Source organism: Camarhynchus parvulus, chromosome 3 (assembly GCF_901933205.1).
Source record: "Camarhynchus parvulus chromosome 3, STF_HiC, whole genome shotgun sequence".
Classification (NCBI taxonomy): Eukaryota; Metazoa; Chordata; class Aves; order Passeriformes; family Thraupidae; genus Camarhynchus; species Camarhynchus parvulus.
This window is the reverse complement of record NC_044573.1, coordinates 48,779,975-48,792,893: the sequence shown is the minus strand read 5'-3', so window position 1 is coordinate 48,792,893 and position 12,919 is coordinate 48,779,975. Positions and strand designations below refer to the sequence as shown.

Below are 12,919 nucleotides of genomic sequence, written 5' to 3'. Positions count from 1 at the left end.
GTCTTTAAAAGTAGGGAAAATGAAAAGGAAAAGCTTTGATAGAGGTGTTAGTATTAAATACCTATATAATGTATGCCTTCTTAATTGCTTTACTGTTAGAATGTAGTTAACTCCTGTATACAAATTAAACACTAGAAGGAAGGAAAACAAAACAATCCTCACTGTAGCTGAAGAAACTATATTTTACAATAGTTTTACTATACAAGTTTTGCTAATTTGCAGGCAGCTGTGTAGAAAGGGAAACAGGAGCAATACTTGCCTCCCAGCAGTAGTTAGCTAATAAAGTCATTCCCTCTTTATGTTTTAAAACGTTTAGTCCAACTAAACAATTGTTGCCAGATTAGCTTTTACATGTACAGTGCATGTTTTTTCATAGCTGTTTGAAATGATAAAGAGAGTATTCTTTGGACTTCTCAGCACAAGGCAGACTTTGTGTATATTAAATTAATATGAGCAGAAAAGGGAACAGAGCAAATTTTGCAAACAAAGCAAACATCAGTCAAAGTCTGTACTAATGAAGTAAAATTAAACATCAGTCTGGAACTGAACAGGATTAAGATGTGCTTGAGCTGTCATGACCTTGTAACAGGTAATTTGTATCATTTATGTCAAGTTGAAAATGGATCATTAGGGTCTGTGTGTCACGAGCAGTACAATTCCTACAAGACAAGGCAGATTTAAATTTTGTACTTCAGCTGAATATCCAAGGAGACCTGGTAGAGATTGCTTTGGTAATGGCATTTGATGCTACAAACCTGTCTGGAGGTTAGATCATAAAGATCTGGTTTTTTTGCAATCCCTAATTTCATTGTAGTTTATCAGAAATGTAATTTGATTACAGAAGACACAATGACAGCCACTAACAATTCTTTAAATAAGTTAATTTTAATTAAGAGATAATGTAGTCAAAGATGCAAGTTGCAGTCTGTCTCTGAGAGATCTGGAAGAAACAAAGTGGGAGTGGAGTTCACTTTTTTAATCCAAGTTTAGTACTTCAGCACTTGTCTTTTAACATGAAGAGTGAATTTTCACTGTGCTAAGAAAAAACATTTGTGAACCTTTCACTTGGTGCTACTAAAGTAGTTGCATGACCTGTGAATGGAATTTCTGTGCATTTCTTGTTAAAAGGTAAAGACCATCACTGGTAGTACAGGGGGGAAAATTGTGTAGATGTTATGCTGGTATAAAATGTTTAACTATCTTTTGAATTCAGCTACTCATTCTGACTCCCTGCTCTCCAGCAATGAAGCACTTTTTAAGGACACCGTGCAGAGATGAAGTGGATTCACAGAGTTTGAAGTTATCCCTGCAGTTCAGATAAAACCAGGCATACATTTTACTAGGCAAAAAAAAGGCCACCAACCAACATGGAATCCAGTAGCTGTACTGTTGGTACAGTGCCCATTTAGTTTCTTGATTTGGAATTAAATATCACATCCTCTTCCCTCCCAGGAACAATCAGCATTACTGTAACATTGGGCAGCTACATAAGCGTAAAGCTTTCCTGCAATTGCTAGTGCTTTAAAAGGACAGCTGTCCCTGAGCTTTGGCTCAGCTACAGAGGTATGGCAGCAGCATTAAGCTTTGAGCCCTGTGTGACTTCTTGTTTTTTAAAGCTGGCTTGTCAGAAGATGCTTTTGTTCAGAAGATCCTGCAGGTCCCTTCTGTACTGTTCAGTGCTGTACCTGCTGACTTGAAGCATTTCAGTATGAGTTCCCAACTGCACCTCTCATTCAGTGCAGCTGGTTACTAGTGCTGCAATGAAACTAAATTGCCTCGGTTTTGCTGCTGCTTGAGACCCTGTCTCTTCCTGGCTTTTCAGTAGAGCTGTGTGTTCCCATTCTGTTGACACTTCCCCTTCTTTAATAAGGTATTGGAGGAGTAGGTGAGAAGTACTTTTTTTTTTCCTTTAAGGCAAGCGTTGTAGTACAGTTTCTCTAAATATCTGTTAAAACGTTCTACCCTTTCTCTCCTCAAGCTTAAACCTTCCTAGTCCCCTGAACCAGCTGTATGCTGTTACTACAGTGTGTGTTACCAGTACTGCTACTCCGTGTTCGGTCTTAGAGAATGGATCCAGCTGACATGGGTAACAATAACCAGCAATGCTCCCATAGGAACTCCAGTTACTAACAACAGGAACATCGACAGCACAGACGAGGGAAGGTGATCTCCAAGCACATACTGCATAGCTGGAGGAAAAGGATATGTCTTCTCCTAGAAGCACTTTTAGCACTGCTAACTTTCTTGAAGTTTTCAAATTTTCTTGAGGAAAACAGTAGAAATTTTACAAAGATGAAGGAAGTGCAAGATGAAAGAACAAGTGCAGAATTTCAAAGCCCGGTTTTGAAGTGAAGTCGGTGTAGTCAGGTGTTACTGGGCAGCTGTTGCATTGAGGATACTTTATGTATTTGTTTTAGGATTGTGAATGAAGTAGAGAAGTTTGCTACATCGAAGACCTAAGCCATCTCAGTGTAGCTCCTTACCGTTAATTCAGTGAGTTCACAGGCTCTGCTGCATTTGTTGTGTTGGTGCGTGCTGTGTTCGCAGAGGCAGAAGCTACCTTTCTTGTGAGTACAGTGCCTTGGTCAGTCAGGCGTGCGACCTGGCCGCGGTGCGCTGTGGCCCGTCCGCATTCCCGGGAGCGCTCCCTGGGAAGTGGGGCAGCCCTGGGCAGCGCGGTGTTCAAACTGCTCCTCCCGACACCCCCCGCGACGGGCCTGCCCCGCTGCTCATTGGCTCTATCGCGGCGCTGCCCGCTTCCTATTGGCGGGGCTGCCGCGGTGCCCCGCCTCCAGCCGCCGGTGGCGCGGCGGGCGCGGGCGGCTTCGCAGTGGGCGCTGCGGCGGGCGCGGCCTCCGCCCGCCATGGCGCTGCTGCTGCTGCAGCTCCTCCGTCGGCTGCTGCGCTACCTCGGCTGGCCGCAGCACCAGGTGAGACCCCGCGGCGGCTGCCGGCGCCCGGAGAGCCGCTCGGGCGGGGCGTCCCGCCTGCAGCCGCTTGGCTGGGCGGAGGGAGGGAGGGAAGGTCGGCACCGCGGGCGGTGGGGTGGCTTCCGCGCCCTCCTTGCCCGCAGCCAGGTTTGTCGGAGCACGCTGCCCGCACGTGGGGGCACTGCCCTGACACAGGCGGTCAAGTGGCGCTTTTTGCCCTGAGCTGAACGTCAGAAAGTCAGTGGTGTTGGCTGCTCGTGCTCTGATGTTTCAAATAAAAGGCTCCGTAGCCCTTCCCCAGTAGCAGCTAGTGCCGTGCGCTCAGAGAGCCGGAGAGGTGCGGCGGGGAAGCTGAGGAGGTGCTGGTGCCGGGCCAGGGGCTGCTGTTGGAGCGTGAAGTCGTGCGCAGCTCCTCCGGGGGCTGTCAGCAGTGAGGCACTGCTGCAGCTTGTGCTGCTGAGACAGTCCTAGCGTTGTTTGTGGGAAAACAGCGGCTATCTCCAGGAGTGCTGGTTTGGCTGAGCTGCCCTCGTTACTTTCTGGTTCCGTTGTTGGAAGCTGTTGGTTTTTTTGACAGGCCGCGTTTTTTGAAACTCACGTGTTTGGCAGCAGTATCAGTCGCACTCTCGGAACATGCCTTCCTTCAGCAGTCTCATCAGGAGGGCATTTGCAGCAGTTATATGCTGTCATAAGGAAGTATCAGGCCAAGGTATGTTAGATTTATTTCGCTGCTTTGCTAATTGTTCTTTCCCAAGACTTATACAGCTGCATGTAGTTAATTGAATGAGCGCTTTTGTCAGTATCTCGAGATATTGGCCTTTGTGCCTCTTAAAAATATTCTGTATTTTGGCAGTGTTTTAGACACTGTCGTACTACTGTAGGCTTCTTTGGACTTTCAGCTTGAGAAGAGCATTGAAAAGTTAGGTTAACCAAACTGCATTATATTTAATTACCTGGAATTTGGAATAATGAAATAACTTTGATTAAAGTGAGATTAAGAACTGGGGGCTTTGATTTTGCTTCTCAGGGTCAAAGGTTTTCTGTTTTTTAGGTCACATCTGTTTCCCAAAAAAAGGAGTATGGATCTACTCGAAGTGTTGTCCGTAGACTTGGGACAATTCTTTCCTTGGAGCCCTACCCCAGACCTTATTTTCAAGTAAGAAATTTATTGTTATGTGTATACTTCACCTGTTTGTATTTTCTTGTTTCTTAATTTGATGATAGATTTCCTCTTGTTTTTAGCTTGTGTAATTGTGTGGTGCATCCCTTATACTCACTGTTTTCCACTGAATTATAGCACTGTTTAAAAATTCCTTTTTGCTGAGTCAGAACCTTCAGTATGTGCTGAATCCAGTTTCCCTTCATACATTTTTTTTGGGCATTCTTGGTTTTTAGTTTGTTCAAGACCCAAGTCCAATGGGTTATGATGAACAAAGTGCAGCTCCAGCTCCTGTGGCTCCATCACTTGCTGATGTCCTGTGGGTGGCAAATGATGAAGGACAAGCATGTACTAGACTTAGGTAAGTAAAAGTGTAAAAAGGAATAAAAGAAATAACTTTGGCCTTCTCTATGGCACATGATTATGTCTTTAAGTTTGTCTTCTATTATTCCTAACCTTTTCTTGGAAACATTTTGGGCTTTTGGGTTTGGGGGGGAGTGAGGGCATTTCCTCCTTACCTGAGGATTATGACTATGTAAAGGATTCTTTTCTGAAAGATTTCTGAAATTGAGTCTCCTCTTGTCTCTTCATAGTGGTATGTCAGGTGCATTACTGGTACTTTAAGTGATATTCACTTGCAAGTTATTTTGTGTGGGAGGGAGCTGGTTGTTGTAGTATACTGTAAGGCTATTCCTATCTTTATCTTTCTAGTTTACATCCTGTTTGTTAAACTTTATAAATGGGGAAGCAAGAGAAAGTATTTAAATGTCTCTTTTTGGCTTTGATTTTTACAGTGCCATGTGTAAGCCTTGATGGTTGCTTTGATGGAAAAACAAACCTAATAATTTAAAAATTATTTTGAATATAGTTTATATAAATGTTTCTAGCTTTTATAGAGGGCTGAAGGAAAATATTTTTACAAATTAAAAAATATTTCAGGTAGTGTGAAATGACAAGTTGTCCTAGAATTTGCAGACACAAATAGTATGCAAGTTTTGTCTTTTTTTTTTCCCTGCTGGAGAAGAAATAGAAAGTTGTCTTGCTGTTCCTCTAAAGATCTGTTCAAAATCAGAGGATGAGTTAGAGCCAGAAGCAAGATTAAAATGTGCACACTTGTGTTATCTTGTGCTGCATATATACGGGATAATATAATTCTGCTTCATATTGGCATTTATTTTGTCTGTGACCTTTCTGGTGCTTGCCAGTAATGAAAATACAAGAAATTGATGAATTCAAATGACACACTTTTCTTTGGAGAAGTTGGATACAGTATGTTTCATCTTATGTTTCCTGAGGCATAATTGTTAAATTATTAAAGTTTGTTTGTAACAGCTGTAAAATAGCAGAACAGGAACATTATTGAAAGAACAAAAAAATCCTGGCCTGTTTTGTCCTGCTTGTGCAGGCCAGATTCACAGAACTATGACAGTTTATTCTTTTGTTGTTTCCATTCTTTGTTCCTCCTCCTCCTCCTCTGGCTCTGTGGGATGTTTTTCAGGAGCAACTATTCTAACTGATATCTTTTCGTTCTCAAGCAGTGTTTATAGCAAGGGGGTTTTGGCAAATCAGAAAACAGGTCTGATTTGAAGTAAAAGGATATTTAAAATAAGGGAAAAAGTCTGGGCTTTTTTCTCATAAAAGCTTAGTGCACCTTAAATGAATCAGGTAAATTTAATTTCTTTCTGTGTTTCATAATGAAATTCTGGTAGTTTGATTTTATTCTTATATTTTAAGTTTATTTTTGCGGGCACAGACTTGAAACAGATTTTTAAATTAAAACCTGAGACAGCACAATTTACTAATGCTGTCTTTGGTTATAGTAGCTTACAGAAGGTGAGATTCTTGTTCTGTGAGTCTGTATTAAACCTTATTATTTTCAAGTACATTTTCTGAAAGATTGTAACTACTTTGCTGCTGGCAGTGTTCATCTTAGAGTTTGATAAGTGACTAAAATTTCTGAAGCCTAATTAAGACATCGTTATTCTTTGTCTCTCCTGCCTTTCATGTGGCAGGAAGGGAGAGACACCTTATGGTGTCAGTCTAATAATTATTGAATAATGACAATCTTACTGCATGACTTAATGATGTTTAATTATCCCTGAGTGCATTATCTGACTAATTCTGACGATGACTTTGCAAGGATCTTCATTGTACTTGAGCAAAGGGAGACTTGAAACATTTCAAAAGTTATGAGTAGTTAAAAGTGTAGCTTCCTTTCACATCTTGCTGAGTGACAATAACTTGCTTGAACAGCCCAAGTAGTTTTGAGGTTTCCATTGTTGGCTGAGCCTTTTGAAACTGTCTTTTTTTTGCTTTGTAGGACTGAATTGAGGAGAAAAGAGAAAAGTACGGGTCCTCCTGATCCATATCTACATCTGGATTCAATACAGCGCATTCCAAAAAACAGTGCACAAAAAGTCGGTGTTGATCAAGCAGCATTCCAGAAAATTTCTGCCCTTGAAGATGAGCTGACCTTTCTTCGCGCTCAGATTGCTGCAATTGTTTCAGTGCAGACCTTGGGAAGCATTCCCTCACGTAAGCCCTTCCAATTTGAAGCAAACCAATGTTCCTTTTTTTTTGCTTTAGAGCTTGTCATGTCTGATATTGGTAGAGAATATCTCTAACTTCTCTAACTGAAGATACACCAACTAAATTTACTGAATGTAATATTTTGTTTTTCTTTTTTGCTATTTGGTGCACTTTTTCTTTTCTATTTTGTGGTCTATTTGCCAAGTTCAAATGCAATTCATCCTAAGTACTCTTCATACTAATTTCCACGTTGGTGAAGGAGTTTACTAACATTGCTATCTATAGGCTACTAATAACTGTTTTAAAAAGTTACAGACTTTGTCCCTTTGGGGTTTTGCACTGTTTCTAACAAATTATTAAACTAATGTGTAGAGGAAGAATTCTAAGTCAGTCTGGTTGGGGCTTTAACAAAAACAAATGCTACAGACAGATGTATCCTGGGTAGTTGGTCTCTAATATGCACCTCTATCTTGTAACCTCTTTTTTTCCTGGTAAGTTTTGAGTCTCAATTGTCTTACTTGCAGACCAACCCCACTGTGGTTGCTGAAATACTTGGACTGGTGTGAGGTACTTGGTACTTTTGTATGGCATTGTGAGGCACTTCTGTCATTCAGCTGTTGTGTTGGGTCTTCTCTGTCTCTTCTCCATTGCGCTCAGTATTGTAACCTGTTTTGCATGTTTTGTGGTTATCTTTTGCTTCATGTAGGTTATTGTAACCTCTAGACCATTGATCACCATATGTAGCAGCAGGCTACTTTGATGATTTATCTAGTGCCTAGATTGAAGACACAAGAAGTGAAAATCAGACCAGCACAAGACACTTCAGATTCATTACTTCATGTATTCTGAATTTGTGGGTTTGAAGTAATATTCTTTGTTTTAAGTTTAGTTCTTCTGTGTTGTAATGTGCAAAGTGTATTAAAAAAAGACTGCTTTCAGAGGGCAGTCTTATCTTGACATAAAACTGATTAATCTTAGATGCTAATATATGTTGTTGTTTTTCTTCTCTATCTGTATGCAGAAGCCTTTAAAACACTCAGCACTGCAGATGGATTTTACCCACTGCCAGCCATGACTTCTACGCCATTGTCCGTCTCTCGAAATCACTTTGTAATTCCCTCGCCTCCTCCACTTCCTTCTGGTGCACCATCTGCTGTTGATGCTAGTAATTCTGCACTGGAACTTATCAAACAACGCCGAGCTGCAAGAAACAGTGATTCGGCTGCAGCTAACAGTACTGATCACCAGAGGACAAAGAACTTCCCCTGTATGATGGATGTTTTGAAAGACCTAAACAAAGTTCAGTTGCGAGCTGTTGAGAGGTAGGTTTGGTTGGATGTGCATCTCAGCAAGCCAAGGCTATCTAAGCATCAGCAGCACTTCAGCAGCACCAGAGAACACCAGTCATTTAAAGAGCAGCTACTGCTGACAAACTCAAGTTGGCAGCTTCTGAGTTCACATTGTGAAATGTAAGATACTTGTGACACAGCTTTTAGATGCATTTAAACTATGCTGACCAATGCAGCATTTTAAACTGCTGTGCTGCTTCAGTATGCAAATCTCTAGGTTGGTGTGGGGAGGTGAGAGGTCACTTACAGGATTGCATCTGAAAAAATAACCCTCCTGAATTCACTGTGAAAGGCCAAATCCTCAGGGAAACTTTAGAAAACTACAGTTAGCATACTCAGAAGATCCTTGTTCAAGCTTTCAAGTGTTTACAAAAACATGTTTCATTTATTGAAAATATTTAATAAACTTGTATTTCAGTAGTGCAGTTGAATAGTGCAGTATTCAGTAGGATTATAAATATTTTTAGTGGTCAGCTGTTTTGACGGTAAGTGCAGTTGACTTGTAGAAAAAAATTGAAGTCTTTAGTTTTACCTCTTCTGGTCTCTGCTATGCTAGGTATAATAGAGATTACACCTTCAGGATTATTTTCTGAACTTCTTGGACTGAAAAAAGTAAGAAAAACTGAGCCTATAATGAATATTTGAAGCCCTCAATGTCGGAAGAATGTCAGTTGGCAAAACTGCTGCGTTCTCATTTCAACATTTTCTTAACTGTGAGCTTTATCCCTGAAAATGACTAGGAAGAAACTTGGGCAAATAATTTGCATGCAAATCCAAAGCATGTCTTTATGCTCTGATGACATTGTCACAGTAAATAACACAAATATAAAATGCATCTAGGTAAACCTGTGTGTTTCCTTTATCTATGTTTTTTTTTTCTGTATTTCCATGTATGAAGAAAACGAAATGTTCAGGTCATCAGTTTTAACATCTTGAGCATGGGCATAATTAGCAGGAAGTGGTAGCTCATACATCCAAAATACTTTCTAGATTTAGGCATCACACATGTTCTGAAGTAGAGCTTAACTGAGTAATGAATAATTTATATTTTTGGGAGGAGTAATAATGATCAAAATTGTGTACAGTTTTTCTGACAGTAGTTTAATGTGTGCACTGCAGAGGGAAGTCCTCTGTTCTCAGAAATTGAGAGCCTGAAGATCCTACTTTCTACCACCCAAACACTGTCTTACACATTGTGCAAGTGCTGTGAGGGCTTGTTTTTGTAAGGACAATGAACTCAGTCCTGTCAGGTTGTGTTAAGCAGCAATTACTGTAACTGCCAGACTTAGAACTTGGTATTGTCAGTGTGCATTATTAGGTACAAATCATCAGCCTGGAGACTGCATTTTACAGGCAGAACTCTGAACACTTCTACATTTTTCCACCCAGCACCCCCCCAAGATTTCTCAATGTTTAGAAAGGCTTATGATTTATTGTCTTGGACTAGCTTCCACATTTATGATAAGTTTTGGGGTGTAGGTGCCATTTTGCTTTCTGAATTTAAATGAACTTAAAATGAATAAAATTAAATTATGTTCACAGTGATTTTGAAATACCTTAGTGGGACATTCCCATTAACATACTTAAAAATAATATAAACTACTTGATATAAAAACTGCAATTTTGCCTTTTTTTTTTCTTATTATTTGCAATACTTTAACACCTTGTGTTGATTTTTTGCCATCTTTCTTCATGGAACAGCAACAAGTTGTGTTTTCAGGCTAAGAATGTGGCTGACAAGTTGTTGAATGTAATTGTATCAGTTGTATTTGATTAATTGCTTTAACGTTACAGCAGCATTACATGTGTAATCAGGGATTTATAGAATTCGGTGTTTACAGAAGTTGTGCCTCTAGATTTTGGATTAGTCAGCACAGGATTAGGATCAGGAGACAATAACTTTTTTGTTGTCCTTCATAGGTCTCCTGGAGGTACTCCTCTTTCTCGGCCCAAAAAGATGCAAAGTTCAGATTGGGATCCGGTTGCTGTACTAACTCACGCTCTAAAGCAGAAATTTGCACGTAAAAATTATGATGAAGATGATTCCTTGGACAAAGAAAATAATTCTTTTGATAGCTCTCCATTTTCTAGTCCTGAGATGCCAGTGGTATGTTTTTATATAAGAATTTGTGTTTGTATTCTTGAACTGACTGCTGTTTTCGTGGATACTTGCAGAATTTTCACAAGCCTAGAACTTCACAGTTTTTTTAGCCATCAGCCTAGGTAGTTACTTTCTTTAAAGTATAATCAAAGCAGAAAATCTCAAAATAATTTGGTGGATTTAGACTGGTAAATGCACTTATAGGTGTGCAGAGAAAACAACAACTTAGAAGACTGATTTTAAAAATTCATGTCATAGTTGAGTGAACTGTGGACTGTAGCTTGATGGTACCTGGCAGGTATCCATGCATAGAAACTGTGTGCTTAAACAGTTATTGACTAATTTTTCAAATAAGGGTATTAGGAAGGTCCAGAAAGGTCTCACTAATACACCCTAACTGCTCAGAAATGGAAAGAAATGCATAGTCTGTAGTATTTTCCTTTGAGTGTAGTTTCCATACAGTTTGAATCTTTATCCAAAATGAGATTTGATTCTGTTGTAAAACCCACAAAGAATACAGATTTTCCTAGGAACAAAGAAGTGGTAGACAGAGCCATTGGACTCAGGTGGTTCTGAGCACTGATTTCTGCATATCAGCCTGTGCCAGCTACCTGAGCTTGTACAGTCCAGCAGTGCTGTTTTGTTGCTTTTTAGGCATTTCCACAAACCTCAGAACTGCTCAGATGAGATGGATAGAAATGGGTGGCACTAATTTAAATCATGTCTCTCTGCTTAGCACTTCTATCTTTTTATTGTAAGAGTGAGAGAAAAGATTCAGGCTGTGGCATTTGTTACCCTAATGGAGGGAAATAGTAATGGAGAACATACAGTGGAAATCCAGATATTTAAAGATATTCTTTGGAAGCTGCTCTTACATGTGGCTAGCTGTGTGCTGAAAACTTGAGGAAAACTAATGTGTGTGTTTCTCTTTCTAGCTGTAATGATTTTATTTGATTTTTTTTTTTTAATTTCAGCTGCCACAAGGATTTTCCAGGCTAAATGTAGCATATATTTTACAGACTGCAGTGTGTCAACAGTACCTGGTGCAGTCTTAATAAATTTCTTTGACTTTTTTCCCCAAAGGAGAAGTTAAAATGTCCTAAAAATAACCATGCTGGTATTTTTGATGCTGCAGACTATTGCACTGCATAGCTGACTTACCTGATTCTAGATACAAAGATCAAAACTAGCTCCTGGAACAGCTTGTATATGGAATAGCTTTTGTTTCAGGATCTGGCAGCTGGATTATGAAGTCCTGGAAGAGAGACTGCTTAAGGCCAGCATGTTGAGGAGTAGATACAAAAAGATGGAATTTTTCTGGTTAAAGCAGAATAATCTTATGCGTTTGTAACCAAGCCTGTCTTAGCTGTTGAGTGTTTTGAACAATAAATGTACTTAAACCATTTCACAGACTTACTATTTTATTCTTTCTATGTTGAGAGAAGTGCAACAACTCTTCCAAAATGTAAATATCTTCTAATTCAGTTTCTTGGGTATAATTTTAACTTCATCTCTGCTCTTCAGGTTGGGCGCTGCAGTCTGAAGCCAAATGCAAAACCCAGCCTTACAAGAACTGATGGAGTTAAGCAGGTACCAGCATGGAAAGCAAGAGCTCAGATATAGTGGAGGCTTCCAAGGAATGTTCAGTGTGTATAAGTGGTGGGTCTACTTTGAAACTGCTGTGAGGTGCTGTAATGTGTTGTTCCAGATCATGTCTTTCCTATGCTGTTGAAGTTTGGGTGTAGCAGAGTTTGTAAAATTACCTCTTCATTCTCTTTGGTTTCTCAGTAGCCCAACTTGTGGATGTGATGCTTTTACAAGAAGCACAAAACTGAGAGAAGGTTTCTATTGCTATGTAGCAGTGCCTTTGGAACCTGGGGCATCCAAGAAAGCAGTGTGTGTGGGGGGAAAACAAAGATTTATTGCTGTGGGAGCTGAGGTATATGCTCTGTTTGCACTCCAGTGTAAATAACAAGGAAGTGTAAACTTTTTGTGTGTTATAACTACTGTATATAATGGTAATACTTTTTCATGAGAGTGGGATAGTTGCCTTGGTTTTCTTTGGAGTTTACTGATGCAACTCCTTATTCCATGTGCAAACAGTTTTCTAATTTATTTTGGGTCAGGAGATGAACTTTCATATTTGTGGAACTTTGTGCTGTGAGGAAACAGCAGGTTGTCTATTAAATGTCTGTAATATGAGGGAGTTGCAGTCTGAGCTAAAAAAGACCTTGCAGAGAGATCTGCTTGCACACAGTCTAAATTCCATATGTAATTAAATATTAATTTTTATCTTGGCATGTGCATGTAAACTCAGTTTTGTTCGCGAGAGCTTATAAAATAAAATTCTCCTTATATTGTAGATGTGTGTGGTAGTGGCCTTTTGTGTTGCGGACTCTTTTGTATCTTAAGAACTGATCATATTATATGAGTTCTTAAATCATGTTATCTAAAACTAATTAAAGAACAATTTGTATTTTTTCCTACCAGAGTAAGAATGAGTTAATGAAGCCACTTATTTACAAATTTATTATGATCCACTGCTCACAGGAGCTGCTGTCACCCAATCTTTTGTCTAACAATCCTGATGTGTAAAACCCAAATCCTGTCAGACTGTTGAATGTGCCCCTTATATCCCGTGTGTCTTCTATTTCCCTGCTCACTTACATGGAGAAGACTGACAGCTGCATCCCCTCTTACTGCTGAGTCTTATTGGCACAGTTGTAAGAAATTAGTGTGCAAATACCATACTTGCATTTTGGTTTAAAAAATTATCTTTTGACTAAAACTGGAGCTTAATTGATTTGATATATTATGCTTCTAAAATTAAATCCTCTAGGTATTTATTTCT

The 12,919-nt window shown here is 39.6% G+C and overlaps 1 protein-coding gene across 1 annotated transcript; it reads left to right on the top strand.

Annotated features, from left to right (window-relative positions):
- The first annotated feature begins 1,579 nt into the window (after window positions 1-1,579).
- MTFR2 (mitochondrial fission regulator 2) lies at window positions 1,580-12,423 on the top strand. Its single transcript, XM_030944457.1, has 8 exons — window positions 1,580-2,930; window positions 3,508-3,639; window positions 3,982-4,086; window positions 4,326-4,450; window positions 6,410-6,624; window positions 7,640-7,940; window positions 9,888-10,074; window positions 11,593-12,423. The coding sequence occupies exons 1-8, from the start codon at window positions 2,865-2,867 to the stop codon at window positions 11,689-11,691; spliced, it is 1,230 nt and encodes a 409-aa protein (XP_030800317.1). The 5' UTR covers window positions 1,580-2,864; the 3' UTR covers window positions 11,692-12,423.
- Window positions 12,424-12,919: the final 496 nt, after the last annotated feature.

Excerpts from the sequence above, each read along its gene's own strand:
- MTFR2 (XM_030944457.1), top strand. The coding sequence starts at position 2,865 with ATGGCGCTGCTGCTGCTGCAGCTCCTCCGTCGGCTGCTGCGCTACCTC. Across the intron at positions 6,625-7,639 it reads CTTGGGAAGCATTCCCTCAC|AAGCCTTTAAAACACTCAGC; the intron begins GTAAGCCCTTCC and ends ATCTGTATGCAG. Across the intron at positions 10,075-11,592 it reads CTAGTCCTGAGATGCCAGTG|GTTGGGCGCTGCAGTCTGAA; the intron begins GTATGTTTTTAT and ends TCTGCTCTTCAG.